Below are 16,367 nucleotides of genomic sequence, written 5' to 3'. Positions count from 1 at the left end.
AAATTATTTTTGTTTAATCCAAACTTAGCAAGGAGTGAAACTCTATTTCTTTTCCTCTAAAACTTTCACAATTTTTCACATCAACATAATATTTAATTAATATTATCATTTTATTTAAATAAAATTATTTTTTTTTAGTCCAAACTTAACAGAGAGTGAAACTCTATCTCTCTAACAAGTTCAACTTAAACTCAAACTCATCATTTTTTTAAACAAAATTATTTTTATTTAATCCAAATTTAACAAGGAGTGAAACTCTCTCTCTCTCTAACGAGTTCAACTTAAACTCCAATTTTGAGATAAATATGAAAACTTAATTATTGTTCCAATCCTAAAATCAGTAACATTGAAGTGCATGTTATAATTTTTCCCTTTTTTTGTTTTTTTTTTTTGTTTTAATGTTGAAGTGTCACAATTTTTTATATATTTTATTTTCACATAGAAATACCACCTATAATTTTTTATCAACTTTTCTTCTACGTATTACTTTAGCAAATTTATAGATATATATACAACATTTTCCTCTAATACTTTATCCACTTTTTGGATAGATACAAAAAGTAATCAATTTTTTTGGCGAAACTACACTAATGGTTCCTGAAGTTTACCCTGTGAGCGTATTTAGTCCCTTAAGTTTCAAGTGAGCACTATTGGTCCCTAAAGTTTAAAAAATGAGTGATACTAGTCCTTTGGCTAACTTCTATTAAAAATAATGCTTATATGGCTAACGGAAAAATGACGTGACATTTATAATTTTACTGCAGGCACTTATAAACTGACGTGGCAACTTAAGCGTCCTATACTATATCAGCTATTTAATTATAAAGTTGCCATGTAATCTTTAATTGAATTTTATTTATTCTTATGCCAAAAAAAAAAAAAAAAAATGATTGGCTTCAGCCCCTCACTATCTCCTCCCCTTTTTTCCCTTTCTTCGCTTCACTGTTTTCCAGTTTTCTAATCAAGTGGCCGGACCACCTCAAAGCCAACAATAATTTACTGGAAACTCTCTTAACAAAAATCTAGATATGAGACCGCCTTTGAGGATACAAAGTCTTTTACGTAACTCTCTTTCTAATCTAAATTGATTGGCTGTAAATCCTCTCTTGTTAACGAGAGTAGTCTAGTGTCAGGAGCAAGAAACCAACAAATATTTTGAGAACAACAAAAGTGATAGGCAACAAAGATTCCCACAGTAACTACCATTGGTTCATGGCAGAGAAAGAAAAAGGACCAATTTTTTTTCAAATTTTTTTTAAGGAAAATAAAACTTGAATATAATACTTCAAACATTTGAAGATTTATAATGAAACAAATTTAAACATTTTTTCATGCTATTTATGAATCCTTTGGAAACAAATCTAAACAAAGAAACATAAAGATCTTTAGGAGATAAGCAGTCAATGGACATTCATGGAGAATGGCGAAGGACAGAACTTGTGTTGGCTATTGCGGTGGCAACGAAGGCCATTTGGAGGAGTCGCTACCGCAAAGGAAGAGCGGCAATTACAGCCACCATGGTTGGGAGAATGGAAGGAAATGAAGATGAAGTGCTTGGGTCACAGGAAGATATTGGAGAGTCTAAGATTTTTTTAGCAAATTAAAAAAAAGTAATGACTCATATGCCATTCATCAGTTTGTAAAAGCACTTGTAATAAACGGTAAAAGATGTACCAGTTGTAAATAATTTTGTAATTTTCTATTAAAAATTCCATATCATTAAAAAAAATGACAACTCAGTATTCCGTTAACCACGTAAACAATACTTCTAACTGAAGTTAACCAAAGGACTGGTACCACTCATTTTTAAAATTTGAGGGACTAATAGCGCTCTCTTGAAACTTGAGGGACTAATTGCGCTCACAGGGTGAACTTTAGGGACCAATGGTATAGTTTCGCCAATTTTTTTCCCTTCACATCGTCTTTTTCTATGCTAAAATCAATAGCTATTAGGTAGAAAGTGTCACAATTTTTTCCCTAATACACGGTTTCGTTTTTTATTTATGTTGAATTGTCACATTTTTTTATTTTTTTTAGTTTATTTTTTCCTCTTATCAAACTTTTCATTCCACCATTATCAATAATTCTCCTTCTCTTATAATTCATATTGATTAGAAATCTAACTACTTTACAATTTGAAATTTTATACAAGATGAAATTCTTCAAAATTGATTTAAAATCAAAACCTTTGAAACTCTCATTATTTTCCATGTTAGTACAATATTTAAATAAAATTATCATTTGATTCTTTAATATTTTTTGGTCTTTCAAAAGTTTTAATATCTGAATTTTTGAATTATTTTTTTCCAGAATCTGAAATTATCTGACAAATTTTTTGTAAATCTTTGCACATTCAAGTAATGGCTTTTTTATCAAATTGTAACACAAATTGAAGTCATACAAGAGTAAATCATGCAATAATGTAATTTCTTAATTAATTTAAAATTTTATAAAATTATTTTAATTTACTTTACAAATAAGTAAGTTTCAGTGTATAACACAGGTTAACAATTAGTACGATGAATTGTAAAGCCTTTGTCTTTGGTCAAAGAAACCAATGGTTTTTTCTCTTGTAAGCTTGGGATTACCTTATAGGAAAGAAGGAAGTAAACTTGGGCCCAAAAAGTATTAAGAAACACAATTTTGGGCCAAGAAGATCAAAAGTGATGGGGTTAGTTTTAAGTGGGCTTGTTACGCCAATCTCTCTCTTTTCCTCACTTTCCTCACATTCTCTCACACACAGCACCACACCGTTCTCCAAAGAAGCCACAACTTGGCGACCATTTTTTGATCTTTCGGCCAAATAGGTAAATCTTCCTCCCTTTGAATTTTTTTGTGTGTTTTGAATGAAAAACCTGAATTGGGGTTCGTTTTAGGGTTGAAATCCTAAACCCCTAAACCCTTAAACTTGAAGAATGTCAGTTTAATAAATGAGATTAAGGTTGGGGTTGTAAGTGTGAAGAATGGGTTGGGCCATGGTTGAATGGGGGAAAAGAGAGTGGGTTCTTAATTTTGGGAGTTGTTATGTGTTGAATGTGAAGAGTTTGGGGGTGGATTTTAGGGAGTTGTAATGGCTGGACACCCATCATTGAGTTGGGTTTATATGATTCTCTTGGTTTAGGTTACTCTTCATGGAGTATTCTTGAGATGGTCAGATGGGTGTGTGAAACAAGGTTTTAGTGGTGAGTTTGGAGCGTTAATTTGATGATTTTGGTTTACCAAAGGAATTAGCAACAAGTAAGTTTTGTAAGAACCAGCTAGAGCCTATTAAATGATTAAATCCATAGGGAATATGGGCTAATCTTGTTCATGGCCTTATCATGACAAATGTATAATGTTATGATGTGTTGATGGGTGTATTGATTTTTACCTTTGAACTCACCTTTATAGAATCTAGCTTGTGAGTTTTGGAGTATAGGGTTTGGTTTTGCCAGACGCACTAGGTAAGTAGTATTTGCTAATTTGGGCGGTTTTCTCAAAGATGGTGTTGACTATCGAACTTTTTTTCACAATGAAGAAGTAGATATTACAAGAAAATTTTGAATACTTGTTTGTTTGAAAATATTCTGGGATGAGCTAAATCTTTATATGAATATGCAGTGTTGATGCTCATTTCAAATATGTGATTGATTCAAATATGGTTTAACTTGCCTATGATTTGCTTTTGGAAAAAGTTATTGACATTTTGAGAAAGGTAATTATGAATATTTTGCAAAATTATTATGTTGACAGTTTCTTTGAATACTTACTGCTTATTTGCGCATTATGTTTTATGATTTGATATGTGTTCGTCTTTGCTTGCAATGATAGGAAAGTATCATGAGATTGAAATTATATGTTTTAGAAAGATTTACAAAGCACATGAAATTGATTAGTTTTGAAACATACTTGTCATGAGCACTTTGAGATGACTTTGAAACCCTAAGACAAGTTGTGAGTAGTGGCTTGGTACCATAGCTAAGTCCCAAAGAGGGCAGTGCACTGTTGGTAGCTCCAAAGAGGGAATGTACTTTGCGTAGATTCCAAGGCCGGAGTGTGGCCAACTTTAGGTTCCAAAGAGGGAGCCGCACCAAAGAAGGGGTCATAGTCCAGGGGACTGCACAACTTAGTCAACAAAGTGTAAACGTAGACCACTAGTAGAAATCCCTAGGGATGTTTTTCTGTGTTTGTATTCAAATATTACGATGTTATTGCTCATAGGGAACTGTATTGTCTTGTTAAATCTTTCTGTATCTGTGTTTAAGTTTTAAGATATTTTCCTACAGTGATGTTTGAGAAATATCTGCATTTTAAATCTTGACTGTTTTTTCAAAGTAGTGAACTTGTTGAAAGGTAATATTTTTACCGAACCAGCTTGTTTCTACGCCCCAGGTAATCAAGTCCTACAAACTATTTAGTTCTTTGACTAAGAGTGTTGGTGACGAAGCCAAGTGTAGAGGGAAAAGCTTCTTCAGCAATCAACAATGGCTGATGAAGATTACAACGATTTGGACATGGGGTTCTCTCTCTCTCTCTCTCTCCACACACATGCACACATATATAGATGCTTTAGGGTTTATTTTTGCATTGATTTGTATTTCTATGCCCTCCGTTTGGTTGCTGAACAAAGATGAGTTAGAAAAAGAAATCAAAACCTTTAAATGTTCGATGGTCTTGTATTTGAGGAAACAAGTCACCTAAGAAAATTATTTGCTATATATGCATATATACACATACAGTTTGAGTTTTCTGAGCAACCAAAAATAGTGGTTAATTGGATAAATATTTTAGTTGCTTACTTTATTTTTATCAGTGATTGAACAAATAAGTTAATATATGATGGTGACCAAAATTTATGTTGTTTAGATGTGACAGTATTACATTCATTTTAACTTGTTAGTCTTTTGTGTAGCAAGGAGATATGCAAACACTAGAGGGCAACTTTGTATTATTTACTGGTCTTTTCGTGTGTGGTAAGTGGTTTAGCAAAAGATATATGTAAGAAAAACTGGTATTAAATCTGTATCTTGAATCAACTTTTCTGTGATTTGTTGGCCGAAGGTTGGATTAAAAACTTGAAATTATAGAATAGATTATGTGATCTATGTGATTCGAGATGGGTGAATTTGATAAATTGCTGTAAAAAAACACTTCGTTTAATGTTTTTGATATCCATTAAGGAAGAGACAAAGAGCTGATTTTGGGTAGGATAAGATGGCAGAAAAGATACATGTGTCTGCTTGGTTGTTGTTGCCTTTTGATATTCATTATTTATGATAAACACTATTACTGTTATGGATAGAATAGACTCAATATTAATTTATTGGCTTTTTGTGGGGAGCTTAATGCAGAGATGAAACTAACGTGCGCATCTTCTTAATTAAGGGTGCTTGTGATACCCACAGATTATGATATGGTTTGTGCAAAAGAACCTCAAAATGATTGTTATGGGAATTTGGGCTCCTTTTGGTTAAGATAGTTGGGGTACTCTTGGAACAATGTTTATCACCATGTCAATATAGCATTAGGTAAAGAATGTTACTCCAAGGGATACACTGGTAGTCAGAATATGGAAGGGCACAAAGTGGGTTTTGAAAAAAAGGGGTTGGATTAAAGTTATTCAGTTGCCACCAGCCCGTAAAAGTTCCAATTCAAATGCTCTAAATGGGCTTTTGTAAATGCTGTCCTAAGGAGTGGCTTGCCTGCCTTTTCTTTTGGTTCCTAGTCTATAGGTCCAATTAATCTGCTAGCCTGGCCTCTAGGATTATCTTTTTCTTAACCTAATGATTGTCTGAAATCTATCTAAAATTAGCAAAAATCTTGCTGTATCATATTCGTTTAGCTTGTGTGGAACTTCACCATGTTAAAACAATGCAGTTTTAAAAACTTCATATTTCTTTTGAATGGACACTTACTGATGAGTGCAATGCTAGCATTAGCCGTTTTTAAGAGCAATCTTTTTAATCTAAGCAACCGCATTTCTTTGATAAGTGAGTGTGGGCCCCAAGGGGAGAAGGGGGAAGGAAATATTTGAACTAGTGACATCCACTTCATGAGGCGTGGTCTCTAAGACTATCTTGCATTAAGATGACATCTTCTTGGACTACTACTATCTTGCATTTTGTTCACACTATCATGTCCATATGTTCTAATTTTGATAACTCTTATCCCTCCCTCCCTCCCTCCCTCCTCCACACCCTCCCCCCTCCCCAAAAAAAGCTGACGATGGCCCCATCAATTCTACATTTATATGCATTCATATTCCCCCACTTTGGCCTTTGGAAGGAAAAATCCTGGCCCCACAAATTTCTGACGTTCATTTCTTGCATAGCTTGCAATTATCATCCCTTTATATACCCAGCATGAGCTTTGAAAGTAGTCAGTGGTAGATATAAACTATAAAAGTTGGATCCAAAAATTGGAGGATGCATACATGCTGCATGGCATGAGTTTATGTTCACTAATTAGTTGCCTCAGTTGTCCCTGGTGCACATTTACTTCTGACATAAGTTATAAGATGTTAAAACATGGCTCTTCTGATTAATTGTGATGGTTTTGCATGACAGCATTTTAGATGCAGATGACATTCAAATGTTTGTCCTTTGAAAGTTGAAACTCAATCGATTCCTTGCAGTGATTTTTACCGTTCTGTATGATTCTATGCTTGGCATTGGTGGCTCAAATATCTAATTCTAGACCTGTAATTTTTTACATACCTGTTAAAAGGTGCCTTATGAAATTTTTTGCTGCAGATATGAGGATGAGCCCCCAGAGCCCGAGATCGAGGTAGACATTGATTTGCTTCCTGAAAGCATATGATGAACTGAATTTATGTTTTTTAAAACAAATTGACTAACATATTGGATAAATGATGGACAGGAAGGTGCAGAGGAGGATTTAGAGAACAATGCCAATGAAGATGCTCCGGTAGAGATTGAAGGTGAGGAGAGAGAAGAGCAGGAACCAGTTGAACATCCTCGTAAGACCTCAAAGTACATGACAAAATATGAGCGTGCCAGAATATTGGGTACCCGTGCTCTGCAGATCAGGTTTTCTTTGTTTGCACTTACAGTCTAATTTATGCTGACCAAGTTGGGTGGATTCCATAATATATCCCTCTCTCTGTGCAGTATGAACGCACCTGTGATGGTTGAGTTGGAGGGTGAAACTGACCCACTTGAGGTTAGATTCTCTAACAGCCATGTTAAATGACATTTTTAAATGCAGTTCCTTTCATTCTTCTCATTTTCTTTCAGCTTATGTACGCAAATGGACCTTGATTAGTCAGGATACCCCCTGTCAAACCCACAGAATGCTGCTATCAAACCTCCAACCCATTGTATTTATGAAATGACTGTTGGTTCTTTTGTCACTATCTTTTGGTCAGAGAATACGTACAAGAAGTTCTCTTCAGTGTCACGAAATAGAGTAGGACATCTATATTAGACTTGGCAGTTAGTTAAATTATCTACTAATATTCCACGACTCTTAATCTACAAAGGTCTGGTCTAGAATAGGTGATAGCTTCACTTTTTCAGGATGATAAAGTGGAGTTTACCTTGTGTGTTGTAATCTATCATGTTTCTAGACAAGAATGGTAAAAAATTTCATAGTCAAAATTCTTATGATCTTATTTGGGGCGTGTTTGTATTGAAAGCGAGAGATGCTACGTCCATAACATTTTTATAATATTTTCACAACAAATCATAGGTGTTAGTTGTTATTAGTTCAAATTTAAACCTAACACTAAGATTATTTTTTTACTCCAATAATAACAATCAGTAACAATCTACCACTTAAAATTTGTTGTGAAAATATTGTGGACATATCATTTCTCATTAGAAGCAGTTAGTGACACCTTATTCATACATTTCAGATTGCAATGAAGGAGCTTCGTGAGCGGAAAATACCTTTCACCATCCGCCGCTACTTGCCAGATGGAAGGTGAGGTTCTTATTTCGAAATTTCTGAAATTTTGTAACACTTAACGTTGTAAATCTATGAAAAAAAATTATTTGACAATTGTGCTTCTATGTGAGAGCTATTTTTTTTTGGGCACGTGTCTGATATATGCTCATTCGTTTTACTTGGTTGTATGAATTTTAACAGTTATGAAGACTGGGGAGTTGATGAACTGATTGTGGAAGACTCATGGAAGAGGCAAGTGGGTGGCGATTGATCAGTCATTAATTGGACTAAGGGAGTTCTGAATGATGTGAATTCAAAGTTTGTAGCTCCCTATTTTTGGACCCCCACCCAAAAAAAAAAAAAAAAAAAAAAAAAAAAAAAAAAAAAAATTACTGGTTTAACTTCAGACTACTGATCCTAAGTGCGTTAATCTCGTACGTAACTCACATTTAGTAGTGATGTAGTTATTATTATTATTATTTATTTTTAATTATATGCCTGCAAATTTGCAATAATCAAAACTAGGGATGACAATTTTGTGCCACCCCACTTGACTCGCCCTTTCCTGTTTCACCCCATGCAAGTTTTCTCCGCCCTGCAAAGGTGATGAGGCGGAGATGGGGTGGGATTTTAGCCCCACCCCACGAGGCAAGGATGACTTCAGACTTTTTAGACCTAACCCGTCCCGCTACCCTGCCCCACATTGATAATATTGATAAGGGTTAAATTGTAAATTTTTCATACTCTAAAATCTTACTATTTAAAAAATATATGAACTTATTTTATTCTATTCAACAAGGCTTTTTGCCTATTTTTTTTTTTTTTTAGCAAGGTTGAAAATAAGGTACCAATTTTAATGTTTTCTTTTGTCTTTATTATAAACAAATTAATAAACTATTGAATCATAGATTTTGTATTTTGAAAATTTTGTTTTTGTTGTAATATTGTCTTGTTAAACACTTTAATAATATTATTCAATTTTTGCTAAAAATTAGCTTGATTTGATGGGATAAATATATTTGTAATTTTAAATATATTTTTATTAACAAAACAGGTTTTATTTAAAACAATTGTAATACTTGTAGGCAAATTAATAAAATGTAGAGTTTTACAGGATGGGGTGGGGTTTCGTGGGGCCTCAAGGGGAGGAAGTGGGGTAAGAAAATTTTCTCCGTCAAGTAGAGTAGGGTAGGGATGGGATGAGACAAAACAATGCGAGGCGGGGGCAAATACTCCATCCTTTAGACCTACCCCATCCCGTTGCCATCTCTAATCAAAACCATATGACGGTTCATTGTTTAACCATCATTTGCTCAATAATTAATAATTTTAAAATTGTTTTCAAAATAAAAAATTAGAGTAGCCAGTAATAAATTTATACATAAATATGTAACTATTATAAATATTAATGTTAAAATAAAATAGTAATGTTAGTCCCCAAAGTATAGAAAGTTCATAATTTTTTTAAAGAATGACAAAATAGGGTTTCAGAATTGATATTTTAGTTTTACTGGGAAAAAAAGAATTGAAATCTATATTATCCTCAACATTTCAAAATTAAAAACCCTTCCAATAGATGTAAACTATAGGAAAAAAAAGAAGAAGATTAGTCATCTGGTTAAAAGAACTAAAAGCTTATTTCATTTTATTTTAATTTTAGAAAGAAAAGAATTAGAATCTTGGAAAATCAAATAAATCTGAGGGTTTTGTTCTTAAAACTCAACAGACCGAATGAGGCTTTGTGAATTATGTTAAGAATTCAAAAAATAGCTCATGGATTAATGTAAATCTAAAAGAGAAATGCTATATTTATAACATTTTCATAATATTTTCATAACAAATCTTAAGTTTACTATAAAAAAAGTAATTTTAGTGACCAACTATGATTTATTGTGAAAATGAAAAAAAAAAAAAAAAAAAAAATCAATGCGTGGGCCTTTTTCTATTGGAATAGTTGGCAATGAAAAATAAGGGTCAATATAATTAAGAATTTTCATAAACAAAAGGAAGATACAAAAAATGCTCATCTTACTTGGTGTAAGATCTTATTTTATTTGTCGTGAAATTGATGTCATTTCATGAAAATTTAATTTTTATATTGAAAGGATCAGTTAGGATACTAAGGGTACGTTTGGTACACTGAATGTAGATTACATTAGGAATAGTAATATTTATTACTGGGAATAGAAGACATTGTAATGGAATAACTATTACTATTCATAAGTTTGGTTGTTACATATGGAAAGCTTGTAAAAGATGGTGTACAACGAAACTTTATATTTTTGGAAATATATTAATTTTAAAACCTATTATATATACTAAGGAATAACTGTTACATCCATTTTAAAGAGTAATAACTATTCTTCAATTTAAAGAATAGTTATTCCAATGTAATAACTAATCCATGTAATAAAGATGCAACTAAATGACCGAATTACTATTACACATGAATAACTATTCCATTACAGGAACTATTACAGCATACCAAACGTACCCTAAGTATTACTATGCAGCGAATTTATCAAATTATTACCAAGTAAGCTTTTTTTATTTTTTTGAGAGTTTTAATCTTAGTGCCCGCTCCTGATGATAGCTTTTCATTATCCATTACCAAATTACCAATGAAGCTAGATATGTGATCATTGACCACAATTACGAGATTATAAACTACAAAACAAGTTACCAAGAAATAAAATAATATAATAAAAGCAATAAAAACATGGGACAGATGATATGGTGACGAAGTGGAAAATCAATGGAAAAATATCCAAAGGAAAAACAATTAATACAATTCATTATAGGAATACGAGTTACAGATTGAATAAAAAAACTTTTGTCCTTGGACATTACCTAGTAATAAAAGCAATAAAAACATGGGACAGATGATATGGTGACGAAGTGGAAAATCAATGGAAAAATATCCAAAGGAAAAACAATTAATACAATTCATTATAGGAATACGAGTTACAGATTGAATAAAAAAACCTTTGTCCTTGGACATTACCTAGTACTAGTAGTTGAACTTAAACCTTTGTCCTTGGACATTACCAATAGTTGCACTTATTGTTTCATAACTTTTGAACATTTTCTATATGAAATCCTTCACTAACGACTCACACTAGTACCTCTGAACGACTCCAAGGAATAACCTCAAAGATTTGATGTCGCAATGAACGTCACTGGGATGAAGGCTCTGTGGTTTCAACTCTTTGATCACTCAACAATACCGTTGAAGATATGTCTCTATATGCTCTCTCTGTACTCACGGGTTGAAAGGTTCAAGCTTTGATGTGTAATATGTGTTTCTCTTAAAAAATCTACCTTAACAGTCATAATGAACTCATGAGATCACAAAATAGAGGTTTGGATGTTCTCTTTCGTTTCTTTGATTTCTAGCCTTAGTTGCACTGAAAGTAGTGTATAAAAGTCTTTGTATAGGCATAACAAATAGGGTTTAATAAGAGCACAACTCCAACCTCATTAAAACGTGTCAAAAAATAGAGTAAATGAATTTTGATTGATTGAGTTGTTGTCGAATATCAATTGAAAATCATCTTTCAATCTATCAAGAAGAGACTGAAAGTCTGTTGAAATCTTGAGTTCGATCGATTGAGAGTTGATTGAAAGGTAATCGAAATTCAGACAAAATGATTTCTTTTAACTACATGTATATAATTCATTCTTGAACATTGAATGACATATTACAGACTTATTGATTATTACATTGTCATGGAATCTTCTAATCTAAATCCTAACATACATACATACATACATGCTTGTGTATGATATCACAGTACTAAAAATTCACACTTTTAATACATTAAATCTCTCGTTTTCAATTGAAGTTTTTGTTCGTTGTGACATGCTTCAGCCCTTTTGCTTGCTTCTTTTGTTGCCCACTGCACATATTAACAATTAATATGTCAGTGTCCTTTTTCCCATTTCCAAAATTAGAACTTTGCTCATCAGCCCGCAAATATGGTGGTGGCTGTTCCCATGCACTTCTCTCCATGTCTTTTAAGGTGAATTCCACACTCTGCATAATCGGCACCTGCCATTGCTAGAGCTTCAATAGACATTATTGCTTGCTTCAGAGTTCTCTCACATTATTTTCATTTCCCATTGATTCAGATAATGGTATTTATAGGTTCTAATACATATTCCCAAAACAGAGGGTAATTAACAAACTAACAGAATCTAGTAACTGCCCAATCTTCTAATAACAAACTGTTTAACACATGACTAACAGTAGCTATACAGTTTATTACTTCCTCCGTTCCAAATTGTTGGTCTTATATTCCATTTTGGGATGATCCATAATATTGCATTGTTTCTAAAAAGTAAATGTCATTCTTTTTTTTATAGCTTAAATTAATGAGAATAATTTTGAAAATTGATACATTTTTAAGGTATAAATTTTACGAGGACATTCAACTGGTTCTCGCTCTTCTCCCTCCTCACCTTCAATCTCTACTAGATTATCTTAAACCTTTGTCCTTGGACATTACCAATAGTTGAACTTATTGCTTCATAACTTTTGAACTCTTTCTATATGAAATCCTTCATGAACAACGAACACTATTACCTCTGGCCAACGAACACTAGTACTTCTGACCGACTCCAAGGAACAACCTCAAAGACTTGATGTCACAATGAACGTCACTGAGATTAAGGCTTTGTGGTTCTAATACATATTCCCAAAACAAAGGGTAATTAACAAACTAACAGAATCTAGTAACTGCATAATCTTCTAATAACTAACTGTTAACACATGACTAACACGTGAGTAGCTATACAGTTTATTACTTCCTTTGTCTCAAATTGTTGGTCTTGTATTCTATTTTGGGATGATCCAAAATATTGCATTGTTTCTAAAATTTGAAGCCACTAGTTTACTAATTTTCCTATTATACCCCTACTTTATTTTTGGGATTATTATAAAAAAAATCTCAACTAATGTATTGTAGTAGCCGGCCAAGAGTATTCTTTTATATTTCATTTAAAGGGCAAGCCAATAGTGTTCATGGACAGAACTATCATTGGACTTGGGCGGCAATGCGCCCCCCCCCCCCCCCCCCCCCCCCCCCATTTAAAAAAAAAAAATTATTATATATATGTGTTAGCAATTTTGTTATATAAAATTATATTTTTGTTTCCCTTAAAACAATATTATTGATTCTTTTAAGCATAATACTATACTCACAAGTTTTTTTTATAACATTTTTACAAACTGTTTTGGTAGTAGATTCTTATTGGTTAGCATAATAGGCCCACCACTCACATCATTTTTTTTATTTACCAGTAACCACTTATCATATCTATAATTTATAAAAAAAAAGCTTGTAGTTCTAGCATTTTCCTCATTTTAGTGACCATAAAAAAAAAAAAAAAAATTATAGATCTAAAATCTAAAACAAAATATACAAGTCCAAAAAAATAGCTCAACAACAAAAATGACCAATAGTAAAACTAAAAAAAATTAAGCTTAATTAACCAATTTTATCCAAAATAAACAACCATGCCCTTTAAAAAATTCCTAAACAAAAATAATTGTTTTCTTACTCACACACAAAAATAAAATAAAAAATAAAAAATCTTAGCAGCTAAGTTGTAGCAAAGTCAGAAGTTGAAATCGCTGCATACAGTCAATAGTAAAGCCGCTCCCTCTAACTCAATGTTATGGCTTCGTCCCTGATAGTGTTTGAATTGTATAGAAGTATGCTTTTTAGGTTTGATTTTATTTTATTCATTGAAAAGAAAACCCAAAACTAATGGCTAAACACCAAAATGTTGGTCATTTTTAGAAATCCAATTTTTTAAGTTGTAAGTTAAATGTATAAATTTTCAAAACTATTCTTGTAAGGACGCAATTTGAGTCCTTCGCCCAAAGGATAAATGAACTTAGGTCCAAAAAGTCCAATGCAATGAATTTGTAGAGAGTGGGTTGGAAAACTGGACTTTAATGAATCAGACAACAAGTAAAGTAGATTCAGATGACAAGAAAACGAAGATAGACTGGATTAATCTAAAGAAAATCGTCCTCAGCACAGTCTGAGGAGATCAGTTCTTATATATTTCTCTCAAGTTTGATTACTAGTTCAATTCTTGATTGCTACAGTGTTTTTTTCTTAATTTCTCGATCCCCATCTCCTAGGGTCTCTCTTCCATTTTATACTATTTTCACCTTTCATCTTCACATTCCACGTGCAGATCAGATTGTTGGTGTTGATCCTTGTCCCATCAGCACTTTCTTGAAATTTTTGGGTAGTAGCTGTAAGGTTGAAAGTTACTGTTCAGGTATCACTTCCTCATTAATGCGGCTAGAGAGTTAACTGCAGAGCATTTAATGCGGTGGTAACAGCTTTCCCTTTAGATATTTCATAGTCTCCTTATATCCTGTTCCTTCTTGATACTTCTTCTCATCAGTGGAATTGTCCGGAATTTTGCTTTTGATGTTAGACCGTACCTTCCGACCTTGGCTTTGCTTAGCCAAAGAGGCATTCCTTCTCAGACCACCTTTTTGGATTATTATGATCACACTTCACCTCTTCACTTACTAACACGGATTCTCATGAAAGTGTTTATTCATCCTCAGATTAGGCCCCTGACCCAATATATACATTAATATGGGCTCCTGGGCCTATCTACAATTCTCATTAATTTAAGCTATAAAAAAAGGAATAACATTTATTTTATAAATAAAGTTAATAGTAAGATAAGAATTTTATTTATTAATATTAAAAATACGACTTCATTTTAAGACATACCAAAATGGAATAGAGGATAGACTCTCTTCCAAAAGAGGTTGTAGAAAAAGAGCGGTCGATAATAGGAAGAAAATCACGGGCTTTTCATTTACTAAGTTTATATCATTGATCTCTCTCTGAGGCTTATCACTTGGAAAGTTCATGCAATATGCACGAGCGTATGCATGTGTGAAAATAGTATGACTAAGTGAAATTATATTGGTCAGAACATTGGTATTCAATTGGCGTCTGCATCTAACGTGAGAGATTAAGCCCCTGTTTGGATTTTTTTTCCTTTACTCATCACTCCTCGCTCAATTTTCATCACTTATTACTCATCACTTAAAATATCCCAACTCCCTACACGAAGTCTGTTTGGCACCATCACTTGTCATCACTCAAAATTTTCAACTATTTGTGGGCCCCATACTTGTAACTTGGTGCAGCTTTTACTCTTTTTTTTTTCTTCAACCCCTAGTACCCAAACTCATCGAACCTAGTGAAACAAAAACAAAAAAAAAACAAAAAAAAAAAAAAAAAAAAAAACCAAAAACCCAAACTCACCGAACCTAGTGAAAGAAGAAGAAGAAGAAGAAGAAGAAAAAACCTAGAAAATCGAACCCAGTGAAAGAAGAAGGAAAAAAAAAAAAAAAAACCCAGAAACCCGAACCCAATGAAAGAAGAAGAGAAAAAAAAAACTTGATGAAGAAGACCAAGACCCAGCGTGAAAGGGAAAAGAAAAACAAGAAGAAGAAGAAGCCACCTAGTGTGAAAGGAAGAAGAAAAAAAAGAAGATGAAGAAACCAAACTCACCAAACCCAATGAAGAAAAAAAAAATAGAAACCCAAACTCACCGAACCCAATGAAAGAAGAAGAAGAAGAAAAAAAAAAAAAAAAAAAACTTAATGAAGAAGACCAAGATCGAGCGTGAAAGGGAAAAGAAAAAGAAGAAGAAGCCACCTAGTGTGAAAGGAAAAAGAAAAAAAAAAAGAAGATAAAGAAACCAAACTCACCAAACCCAATGGAAAAAAGAAAAAGAAAAAGGGGGGGGGGGGGGTCAAAAGTTGCGGCTAGACTCTGACCCTAGGACCCAGTATGTAGTTTTAATTATGGAAATGCCATTGAAAACAGAGTTATGGAAACTGAAAACACCTAAAATGTTTTTTAAGTTTTCATAACTTATCATTAAAAAATCAGAGAATTGAGTGATGGAAACAAAAACTGGAAATAAAAACCAAACAGACTTCTCAGCCATGGGTCTCACAATTTTTGAGTTATGGGTGATGGAAACAGAGTTATGAGTTATGAAAACAATAAATCCAAACAGCCTCTAAACTTCTTCTCAATGCACACGTAATAAAACACATATATCATAAACTCGTCAACGCCGTATATTCCATATCTTTAAAAATCTACATAATCTCTTTGATATATTAAATTTTGGTATACCTATATGATTAACATGTATGAAGCTATAAATGGTCTCTGATTCTTAATTTGTATGTAAAAAATATGCACAATGTACCCTTTTCCATAACATTAGACCATGTATACAGGTTGAACACTCTTTTTAATGGTTCTGTTATCTTAAATTGGAACCAAACTAGATATGAAAATAGCTTAGGAAGTTTCAGAGAACAAATAGATCCGAGAGGACAAACAAAATAGGATTTTGACTTTGAAAAACTGAGATATATATATATATATATGATGTTTATACTTTACACGAAAAGC

At 32.8% G+C, this 16,367-nt stretch overlaps 1 protein-coding gene across 2 annotated transcripts; it reads left to right on the top strand.

Annotated features, from left to right (window-relative positions):
- Positions 1–2,642: 2,642 nt before the first annotated feature.
- On the top strand, positions 2,643–8,386 carry LOC126732389 (DNA-directed RNA polymerases II, IV and V subunit 6A-like). Of its 2 annotated transcripts, none has more exons than XM_050435184.1 (7): positions 2,643–2,807; positions 4,372–4,498; positions 6,732–6,765; positions 6,859–7,028; positions 7,110–7,161; positions 7,856–7,923; positions 8,089–8,386. In XM_050435184.1, the coding sequence occupies exons 2-7, from the start codon at positions 4,464–4,466 to the stop codon at positions 8,156–8,158; spliced, it is 429 nt and encodes a 142-aa protein (XP_050291141.1). In that variant the 5' UTR covers positions 2,643–2,807; positions 4,372–4,463; the 3' UTR covers positions 8,159–8,386. The 2 variants fall into 2 exon arrangements, with proteins under 2 accessions (XP_050291141.1, XP_050291142.1); XM_050435185.1 differs by having other exon boundaries at positions 2,653–2,807; positions 4,318–4,498.
- Positions 8,387–16,367: the final 7,981 nt, after the last annotated feature.

Source organism: Quercus robur, chromosome 6 (assembly GCF_932294415.1).
Source record: "Quercus robur chromosome 6, dhQueRobu3.1, whole genome shotgun sequence".
Taxonomy (NCBI): Eukaryota; Viridiplantae; Streptophyta; class Magnoliopsida; order Fagales; family Fagaceae; genus Quercus; species Quercus robur.
This window is presented reverse-complemented; position numbering and strand designations above follow the sequence as displayed.

Coding starts and splice junctions, on each gene's coding strand:
- LOC126732389 (XM_050435184.1), top strand. CDS start 4,464: ATGGCTGATGAAGATTACAACGATTTGGACATGGG. Junction 7,029..7,109: donor ACCCGTGCTCTGCAGATCAG/GTTTTCTTTGTT, acceptor CTCTCTGTGCAG/TATGAACGCACCTGTGATGG. Junction 7,924..8,088: donor CGCTACTTGCCAGATGGAAG/GTGAGGTTCTTA, acceptor GAATTTTAACAG/TTATGAAGACTGGGGAGTTG.